This window comes from Gopherus evgoodei, unplaced genomic scaffold (assembly GCF_007399415.2).
Source record: "Gopherus evgoodei ecotype Sinaloan lineage unplaced genomic scaffold, rGopEvg1_v1.p scaffold_34_arrow_ctg1, whole genome shotgun sequence".
NCBI lineage: Eukaryota > Metazoa > Chordata > Testudines > Testudinidae > Gopherus > Gopherus evgoodei.
Window position 1 is genome coordinate 4,902,193 of NW_022060016.1, and position 10,958 is coordinate 4,913,150.

The window sequence follows — 10,958 nt, forward strand, 5'->3', positions numbered from 1 at the left end:
TTCTAGCTACATATTGCTCATGGCTTCCAACCCTTCCTGACTGACTCCTGGCAGTAGTTCCCTCCATTTCCCCTTGGGAATGGAAGCAGAATTGATCCCGCACCTTGCCACCCTGTGGGGAAGAGTTTGGGGAATTCAGTCCCTAACACAGAGGTGGGCAAACTACAGTGGTCCGCGGGACTGTCCTGCCCTGCCTGGCCCTTGACCTCCCGGCCGGGGAGGCTAGCCCCGGCCCCTCCTCCGCTGTCTCCCCTCCCCTGCAGCCAAGCTGCTGCGCGGGCAGCACTCTAGGTGTCGGGATTGGGTGTTCCTGCTGAGCAGTGCAGCAGTGGGGCTGGCTCCGGCCGGGCGGCACGGCTGCCAGACATGGTGCTCCGAGCGGCATGGTAAGGGAAGCCGGGGCCAGGGGGTTGGATAAGGGGTGGGAGATCCTGGGGGGAAGTCAGGGGACAGGGAGCAGGGATGGTTGGATGGGGCAGAGGTTCTGGGGGGCAGTCAGGAGACGGGGGAGCGGTTGGATAAGCGTGGGAGTCCTGGGGGCCTGTCAGCGGTGCGGGGGTGGATAGAGATCAGAGCAGTCAGGGGACTGGGAGCAGGGGGGGTTGGACGGGGCAGAGGTTCTGGGGGGCGGTCAGGGGATGGAGGTGCAGTTGAATAAGTGTGGGAGTCCTGGGGGCCTGTGAGGGGTTTGGGGGTGGATAGGGGTCAGAGCAGTCGGGACTGGGAGCGGGGGGCGTTGGATAGCAGGTGGGGTCCCGGGGGCAGTTAGGGGACAGGGGAGAAGGAGCAGGGGGGGTTGGATGGGTCAGGGGTTCTGAGGGGGGCAGTCAGGGGGTGGGAAGTGGGAGGGGTTGGATGGGGGCATGGGCCAGGCTGTTTGGGGAGGCACAACCTTCCGTACCCAGCCCTCCATACAGTTTTGCAACCCCAGTTTGTCCCTCGGACCAAAAGAGTTTGCCCACCCCTGCCCTAATATGTTCCCCTTGTCTCTCCAGCTCTTATTTTTGTTTCTTCTCCATGTTTCCATCCCTGTTTCTGAGGTGTCTCCCTTTCTGTGTCCCAGCAGGTGGCAAGATGGTAAGTGAGAAGAAGGAGCAGAATCCTCGGCAGGAAGCGGTTGAGCAAATGCCACCACATGTGGCCAGATCCCAAGAGAATGTGTCCTGGAATCATGAGCAAGGAAAAGCCTGTGAGCATCAGCGCAAGTCAGAGAAGTGGCAGGAAAACCAATCAAGGGAGAAAGTTGGTAAATCTATTAATTATCAGGGAATTCAGAAGGGTCTCAAGGAAACCAAAGCCCAGCAGAGCATCCCTGCGGGAGAGAGAAATAACACATGCTCTGAGTGCAGGAAAAACTTCCACAGCCACTCACACCTCATTAGACATGAGAGAATCCATACTGGAGAGAGACCCTACGAGTGCTGTGAGTGTGGGAAAAGCTTCACTCAGCGCTCGCACCTTCTTACCCATCAGAGACTCCACACAGACGAGAGCCCCTATGAATGCCATCAGTGTGGAAAAAGCTTCAAGGAGAGATCAAACCTTCTTACACATCAAAGAATCCATACAGGGGAGAGACCCTATGCATGCTGTGAGTGTGGGAAAAACTTCAATCATCGCTCAGCCCTTGTTGTACATCAGAGGATCCATACAGGAGAGAGACCCTACAGATGCTGTGACTGCGAGAAAAACTTCAGTTCCCAGTCAGACCTTATTAAACATCATAGAATCCACACTGGGGAGAAACCCTATGAGTGCAGTGAGTGCGGGGAAAACTTCACCCAAAGTTCTGCCCTGATTACACATCAGAGGATCCACACAGGAGAGAGACCCTATGCGTGCTGTGAGTGCGGGAAAACCTTCAGTCATAGCTCTGCTCTTGTTACCCATCAAAGGATCCATACAGGTGAAAGACCTTACAGATGCTGTGACTGCAGGAAAAACTTCACTTACTGCTCAGACCTTATTAAACATCAGAGGATCCACACAGGGGAGAGACCCTATGAATGCTGCGAGTGTGGGAAAACCTTCACTCTGAGCTCACATCTTACTGCACATCAGAGGATCCACACAGGGGAGAGACCCTATGCGTGCTGTGAATGTGGGAAAACCTTCAGTCAGAGCTCACACCTTAATAAACATCAAAGGATCCACACAAGAGAGAGACCCTAGGAATGCTCTGAGTGCGGGAAGTGCTCCATCAGAGCTCAGCCCTTATCATCAGAGAAACTCCAAGGGAGAGAAACACCGTAACAAAATTGTCTAAGGCAGAGAAAAGGTTTTTTTCCACCCCTTTACACTTTTTCTGTTTCCCACATTGTGAACATTAAGGCTGTTTGCTGCATTTGCGCCACCCTGGTGTCTCAGCTGAGTTGCCCTCCTCTCCCTTTGGCTGCTCACCCTTCCTTAAGGCAAATCCCATAGTCCTTTTTATCAATCCCCAGGTCATGGAAATGTGTCCCCCTCCAACAGGAATGTCCATCAGCTCCAGGTGGGGAAAACAGGGGTAACCTCAACTAGCTACATTGAGGTGAAATCTACCTGGGCTTTGTCCCCATTACGATTTAGCTAGCGAGCATTAGCTATCCTGATGTAAAACACAACTATTCTGGCACTAAAAAAATAGTCCACATATAGTCACTGGGCTAATCCAGTATGTTTCTTCGTGACTTGACATAACCTCCATCACTTGTCCTAGTCTAAACAAACCCGCAGCATCACATTTATACTCTTCTTTCCACTGAAAAGTACTAGTTAGTCACCCAGTTCCCTAACCGGGGACAGATTGGCTCATTCTCGGGTCTTCTCACATTGCACTGGGTTCTGCTGAAGAGCAGTTATTCTTGTACCATTTTTCTCATGTAAATATATTTAAATATAATAAAGAGCAGGAGGGGGGGGGAAAGTGTTTTTTCAGCTGCTGTGACACCCGAAGATGATCGTATGAGTCGGAGGGATTCCCACCTTCCTCGTCACCCCAGCAGTGTTGCCTTCTTGCTGAGCTATATGAGGTTTATCTTCTCCACATTCAACACCTCCCCAAGTGTCATGTGATGCAGTGTTCTCAGCTCTCTGTGCTTGGGAAGCATAGTCTTAAAACGTATTCATTTAGGGCTGGAGATGAAGGTATCACAGATCTGGGAGAGGAATTTGAAAGGATCCCAAATGCAATGTGAGCACTTGGAGTATAAATCCATTTCTGTCTGTTAGCAAAGCCTCTGCTAGGTTTTTTTCCTACTGATCTGGGATTGTTTGTGGATGGGAAGCCTGCTCAATAACATCTGAAGCCACTGGCCTCCCTCAGCCCTTAACTCCCAGCAGAATCTGCTACTTGCTGAAAATGGGGCTGTGAAAGGAGGCAAATCAGAAGGGAGGGTTGGGCAGAATTTGTGCAGGGCAGGCAAGCTGAATGCATTGGTGGGTCAAAATGTGGAGGCATGGGAGGCAGCGGGGCAAAGTCAGGGCCAGGGAGTAGGAGCTGGTATTAAGAAAAGGGAAGATGCATGGCCAGATCACGGCGATAGGGAGGGGTACAGGGAATAACACTTCATAATTGGGGGAGCCTTCCAAAGTGTTTTCAAACCTAGAATGTAGAGGCAGAGGGGCTTTTACTGAGCCCCACAGGATGGTCCATCTCCATACCCCCTCCCCAGGGCTGTGTTCCTGAAGGCACATCCCTAGGCCTAGACGAGGCAGCTGATCCTGATCTGAAATGATGTATGGAGCTGCTGAAGGAGACTGGAAGCAGTGACGTATTTTTTACATCCGCTCCTTAAAAATTGATAATTTTCATACATGTTTTTGGAGTTTAAACTTGAGAGTGCTCGGTAAGAGCAAAGTAGCAACCCGTGCAGGAGAGCAATTCATTGGTTACTATTACGTCTATATACCCTCAGCCCTAAAAGCCCCAGTCACACACACTGTGTCCCTGCTGTTTTAAGTGTTGTACAAACACTGAGCAGCCCTAGGCTTGAGGAGCTGACAAGCCAGCCAGACACGGTGGGGCAGGGGTAGACCGTACCAGCAGAGCGAACAACGTGACGGCAGGAACTGGTGTGTTAATGTCACCATGTTTTCTTTTTGCTGGGCTGAATTACAATGTGACCAGCTAAAGGGGAGGGACAGGGACATTGAATGGATGGGGTGAGGGGGGGAAGGGGTGTGGAGAACAGGGTAAGACAAGTGATGGGAAGCTGAAGAGATCGGGAGGGAGGTGAAAGGTGTAAGAGGACTGACGGCTCAGACAACCCCTCAGCACAGGGCAGAGGAAGCCCAGTCCAAAACTGGTCTTTGAACCTCCAGAAATCTCTTATTTTGCTGCTTCTGCTCCGACTGGCTGGGGTTTCAGGCTGGCTGGTTCTGCTATCAAAGTGTCCCCTATGAACCCCCATCCCCCAGGAGAACAATGGGACTTCAGGGAGCTGGATTGTTACCTCAGAATTTGACAGTACTGAAGTCAGCAATTTTGCGTGGTCAGACACTCCCAGCTCAAAACAAAACATGACAGAGCTAGAGGTAAGGCCACATAACTGCATGTTTTCTGGTTTGCTATCAGAATGAGAGGATGGGATAAGTGAATGTATTGTAAGAATAGCAGGAATGTTTGAACGACCGACGTTGGTCTTGAGCACCTCTGATACCATTAACATATAAGTTGAGTTATTGTTATGAATAAAAATGTTTTGATGATGAGATAAGGACTAGTTTTGCTGAAAGTAGGAGAATTGGTGACCCACTAGGGGTTACTGTGGAGACCCACTAGGAGTCACTAGAAGCTATGTGCTTTGTTTGAAGTTAGCTAATAAAGATCAGTGAAAGAATTTGCTTTGGAACAGTCCAAGGAAGCTTTCTTTGGGCAAGGATCTGACAGCTACATTCCTCAGCAGATAAATCGAAGGCAGCCCCTCCCAGAAACCTGGATGCCGAACCCTCAAAACCATTTCTTAACTTTAGGTAAATATAAATGAAGATTGGGGTTGGAAGAGATCTCAGGAGGTCATCTAGTCCAACCCCTGCTCAAAGCAGGACCAACCCCAACTAAATCATCCCAGTCAGGGCTTTGTCAAGCCGGGCCTTAAAAACCTCTAAGGAAGGAGATTCCACCACCTCCCTAGGTAACCCAGTGCTTCACCACCCTTCTAGTGAAATAGGTTTTCCTAATGTCCAACCTAGACCTCCCCCACTGTAACTTGTGACCATTGCTCCTTGTTCTGTCATCTGCCACCACTGAGAACAGCTAACCTCTATCCACCTTGGAACCACCCTTCAGATAGTTGAAGGCTGCTATCAAATCCCCCCCAATCTTCTCTTGTGCAGACTAAATAAGCCAAGTTCCCTCAGCCTCTCCTTGTAAGTCATGTGTGCCAGCCCCCTAATCATTTTCCATTGGACTCTCCAATTTGTCCACGTCCTTCTTTTAGTGTGGGGCCCAAAACTGGACACAGTACTCCAGGTGTGGCCTCAGCAGTGTCAAATAGAGGGGAATAATCATTTTCCTCGATCTTCTGGCAATGATCCTACTAATGCAGACCAATATACCATTAGCCTTCTTGGCAACAAGGGCACACTGCTGACTGATATCCAGCTTCTTGTCCACTTTAATCCCCAGGTCCTTTTCTGCAGAACTGCTGCTTAGCCAGTCGGTCTCCAGCCTGTAGTGGTGCATGGGATTCTTCCATCCTAAGTGCAGGACTCTGCACTTGTCCTTGTTGAACCTTATCAGATTTCTTTTAGCCCAATCCTCCAATTTGCCTAGGTTACTCTGGACTGTATCCCTACCCTCCAGCATATCTACCTTTCCTCCCAGTTTAGTGTAATCTGTGAACTTGCTGAGGATGCAATCCATCCCATCATCCAGATCATTAATGAAGATGTTGAACAAAAACAGCCCCAGGACAGACCCCTGGGGCACTCTGCTTGATACCAGCTGCCAACTAGACATCAAGCCCTTGATCACTACCCGTTGAGCCCGACAATCTAGCCAGCTTTATAGCCACCTTATAGTCCATTTATCCAATCCATACTTCTTTAACTTGCTGGCAAGAGTACTGTGAGAGACCATATCAAAAGCTTTGCTAAAGTCAAGATATATCACATCCACCGCTTTCCCCATATCCAGAGAGCTAGTTATCTCATCATAGAAGGCAATCAGGTTGGTCAGGCATGACTTGCCTTTCATGAATCCATATTGACTGTTCCTGATCATCTTCTTCTCCTCCAAGTGCTTCAAAATGGATCCCTTGAGGACCTGCTCCATGATTTTTCCAGGGACCAAGGTGAGGCTGTAGTTCCCCCCAGATTCTCCTTCTTCCCTTTTTAAAAGATGGGCACTATATTTGCCTTTTTCCAATCGTCTGGGACCTCCCCTGGTCGCCACAGGTTTTCAAAGATAATGGCCAATGGCTCTGCAATCACATCAGCCAAATCCCTCAGCACCCTCAGATGCAGCGCATCTGGCCCCATTGATTTGTGCATGTCCAGCTTTTCTAAATAGTCCTTAACCTGTTCTTTCACCACTGAGAGCTGCTCACTTCCTCCCCATACTGTGCTGCCCAGTGCAGCAGTTTGGGGGCTGACCTTGTCTGTGAAGACTGAAGCAAAAAAAGCATTGAGTACTTCAGCTTTTTCCAGAGCTTTTTGGCCCTATAACAACTGTGGGTGAACCCAGACAATCATTACACTGTTGCATGAAATCATGCGGAAAGCGATAAAAGACCAAAAAAACCTATCACCTGTGGGTGAACAACACACATGTCAGAGCGCACTCACTCTCCGTAAGTGAGGGGAGGGGGGAGGGATAGCTCAGTGGTTTGAGCATTGGCCTGCTAAACCCAGGGTTGCGAGTTCAATCCTTGAAGAGGCCATTTGGGGATTGGTTCTGCTTTGAGCAGGGGATTGGACTAGATGATCTCTTGAGGTCCCTTCCAACCCTAATAATCTATGATAAGTCTGCATAGCAAAGGAAGACCCGGGGTGGCCCATGCCAGCTGTCTTGGGCTCATGGGGCTCGTGCTGCAGGCACCCACTGGCAGCCAGCTCCCACCATCCCTCCCAGCACCTGCCAGTGGCTCTGCCGATCAACTCCTCCTCGTGCCTTCCAGCGCCTCCCGCCTGCTGCAATCAGCTGTTCCCCAGCTGAGCACAGGGGAAAAGCTGCTCCGTCCTGCAAGCTGAAACGTGCCGGGGAGGATGCAGGACATGGATTACAGCAACAAATTCAGGCAGATCAACCCACTGTTATATATACACCCCGCATGGCTCATAAATCAAATGTGGTTTTTGTTGCGGCTTGCAAAGTAAACAGCAACAGGATATTTTTACACTCTAGAGGGCTCGTTTGCCTTCTTTTCACAGCCTGGCACACACCATGCTTACTTGGAGGCCCAGAAGACCCTTGGAGTGAAACTGGAATTGTGTAGTTTAAGTGACACGAGATGGGCATGCAGATGGAAAAATGTATCTTCTGTAAAAAAAAACCTCCATGAGAGCACTTAGCCGTTTGGTGGGACTGTCAGTGCCTCCCTACCGAAGATTTATTGAAACATCAGGTTTGTAGAAGAATGTGCAGAAAATAGATTTTTGTGTGCTTCATCCTAGCGTATTGTTAGTATGAGTCACGCAGCGCGCAAAGCTCTGCAGCCACAAGACACGACACTTTCTCAAGCCTGCAGTGTATGTCAGAGAACTGTCAACGCATTAGGATGTGAACCAGCACTAAGTGGGATGATGTTTGGGAGAAAGCCCAGAACTTCTGTAAGCTGCATGATGTCCCTGTCACCCCGATACAAATGAAAAGTATGCTTATAAATGACTCATGAAAAAAACAGCCTTCCTTGACTGTTTAGTTGTTACAAGCACATAGGGTGACCAGACAGCAAACGTGAAAAATTGGGATGGGTGTGGGGTGTAATAGGAGCCTATATAAGAAAAAGACCCAAAAATCAAGACTGTCCCAATAAAATTGGGACATCTGGTCACCCTACAAGCACACTCAGACAATGAGACCATCAACCAGGTGTAAAGGAGAGCACTAAAGAAAAACAGGGCCGACTGCTGTATTTTCCTGTTGGACACACTGTTGGATGAATGCAATTGCAGGTTTTTGTCCCAGTCCATGGAAATAGCTGAAAGTGCAGATGCAGGGCTAACATGTGATCCAAAGATGGCATTGCTGGGCTGCTCTGGCAATATGCAAAGGCCCTTTCGATCAGTTGCACACTCACTCACGCAGAGCTGCAGTGGGTTCAGGGTAGGTTTGCCAGAGATCATGCTGGACAGCCTGCAGGCAGCTGCTTCAGCAACATTTTATCCAAATTTTACAAAACTGTGGAAATTGGCCCTGACCTGCTGGCACAGCTGGAGGCGAGACGTCGTTTTCTGCCATGTGCTGGGTACGATCCACAGTGGGTCAAGACTGTCAGCTTTGTGGTTACTGCACACTCAGAGTGACCTTACCAGAGACATTAACCCTGAGCAGATCATTGACACCTATGGTGCCAAGTCCAGGCGCTGGAGTTTACTTCACTGATGTTTAAGGGACGATGGCAGCTGGTTTTATTTTTATTATTGTTAGTAGCAATATGTTATTTGTACTGTGCTGCTTTATGAACAACAATGAATGCTGCTGATTGGATAAATATGTCACTGTGTATCTGCATCTGAATGTTTCCAAATGAAGCAGTACAGACAGTGAATGTAAACTTGTGCAAGCTTGTGGAGAAATGTGTTGTACTGTAGGAAAGCTTAACAGATATTTTAACCCCCCATGGTGTTTGAAAGTAGACGTACCTGTTAATAGTGCTGCTAAACCATACTGCCCAGCAGAGTTTAACATGTAGTATAGTTGAGTGATTTCAGGACATTTTGTACTAGAAATTATTACACAATTCTTAAAAAGATGCAGGTTTACAACATTTATTTTGTCCATAATCTGATTTACAGCCTCACTAGAAACTTAGTAAAGTGTCTGTGGGGTTGTGTGTATCTTCCTCCCATCCTTGCTACACAACACAGTTCTACTGCTGCTGTTCTTCCTAACCCATGAGCTCATGATTTCCTCCTCTCTCACGCCACCACCATCTTCTGACTCTTCCCTGATCAACTATTGCTAAGCAAATTGTTCTTATTATTATTATTGTAGAGCCCGTTTGTGATGGCATTTTGTGGGATCCTGTTGGTCAAACAATGGGTTTTGCACATTCACCCCCTTTTCTGTGCGACAGATGATGAGCAGAGCTGCAGTGACTGTAACAGGATAAAACTCCAGGGAGGAAAGCGGGGGTGTGGGTAGGGCTGCATTAGATATCTCAGGCTTTTGCTGGTCTGTTCTCCAGTGCTGGGGGGTTTGTCTTTTCCGCCGCTTTCAATGATTTGAATGTACATTTTCAATGGCATCTGGGAATTTGGAGCTGCAGAGGAAGAGAGAATGTGCGTGGGAAAGGTGTGGGAGGGTTCGGAGAATAAACACATAGGAGTAGTAGTAAGAGATTTATTTCCAAATAGGGACTTGTCACTTGCTGCGGCAGTGAGGCTAAAATGTAATATCCCATACTCAAGTGTAAGTAGGAAATAAATTTTAATGAGAAAGACTGAGACACAACTTTGTTTATTCTAGCATCCGTGAGTTCATTTTCTCCTTCTTTGGACTTTGTGCCACTTCACTGGTTATGGCATTTGCATGCTTCTGCACTTGTGCTTGACGTCTGGGTCCTAAACCTGCCCCAGCTGTGGGACACCTCCTGCTGCTGGGCTGATGTTGCAGCAACTCAGCGAAGGGACACCAGAACGGGCGGGGGGGGGGGGCTGTGGGCCAGGGTCTCATGACTTCTAAAAGAGGGAGGTGTCATAAACAGATAGCTAAGGGTTAATGTCTATTTCACCTGTAAAGGGTTAACAAACAGTGACCTGCAACACCTGACCAGAGGACCAATCAGGAGACAAGATACTTTCAAATCTGGGTGGAGGGAAGTTTGGGTGTGGGTCCTTTGTTCTTGGGCCGTTCTCTCTATGGACTCTGAGAGTGACCACATGAATCTCCAGGCTCTCTAATCTTCTGTTTCCAAGTTGTAAGTACAAAGGAAGAAAGAAAATATAGGCTTTCACATTGTTTTTCTGTATTTGCAAATGTGTAGTTTACTGGAAATAGTTTAAATTGCATTTTTTCTGGATAAGGCCGTTTATCCATTTTCTATAAGCTAAAAGACCCTGTAACTTTTTACCATCTAAATTGCAGAGATAAACCTTTTACTTTTTTCTTTCTTTTTTTTTAAAAAGCAATTATGACAGGAGGGCTTATGGAAAGCTTGTCTCGCTCGCCAACAGAAGTTAGTCCAATAAAAGACATTCCTCACCTACCTTACACAGTCACATAGAACTCACCCATTCCTGCTCTGTGCAGTGGGTGCGATGTTCCCTCCCCTCCAAGCTGCTGCACTGTGTGTGTGGCAGGCACTCAAGACAAGCAGTGCACGTTTATTACTTGGTTCCTCACTTCATCAATGGAAAGTGGATATACACCAGACTTTGTAAACCTGAGCAGATTTACCAAACACTTCAGGCAACCTCACTGGTAAAGCTAAACAGTTAAACAAGTTTATTGACTACAAAAGAGAGATTTTAAGTGATTATAAGTAATAGGCAAAAAGTCTGAGTGGTTACCAAAAGAAAAGAAAAGCAGCACTCATTCTAAACTCTCAACCCTATTAGCCTGGGCAACATCTACATTAAGCAGTTTTTCTCACCCCACTGCATATTGCAGTTCATAGTACACAGATTTCACCCTTGAAGCCTGGGCCAGTCTCCTCTTTTGGAGTCTTCAGTCTTCTAAGCATCCTTGTTGCTTGCAGCATAGGTGGGGCCAGGAGAAAGGCCAAGCAGGTACCACTGTGTTCTGTTTTATACCCTTAGGCCCACGTGCTTGGACATGAGTCCAGGCATGTCTGGTGGGCACTGTTGACTCA

General features: G+C 48.0%; 1 protein-coding gene across 1 annotated transcript; it reads left to right on the forward strand.

The window, feature by feature from the left end:
* The first annotated feature begins 907 nt into the window (after positions 1-907).
* On the forward strand, positions 908-5,042 carry LOC115641453 (zinc finger protein 239-like). Its single transcript, XM_030544643.1, has 2 exons — positions 908-1,769; positions 1,938-5,042. Exons 1-2 carry the CDS (start codon positions 1,018-1,020, stop codon positions 2,170-2,172), a joined length of 987 nt encoding a protein of 328 aa, XP_030400503.1. The 5' UTR covers positions 908-1,017; the 3' UTR covers positions 2,173-5,042.
* Positions 5,043-10,958: the final 5,916 nt, after the last annotated feature.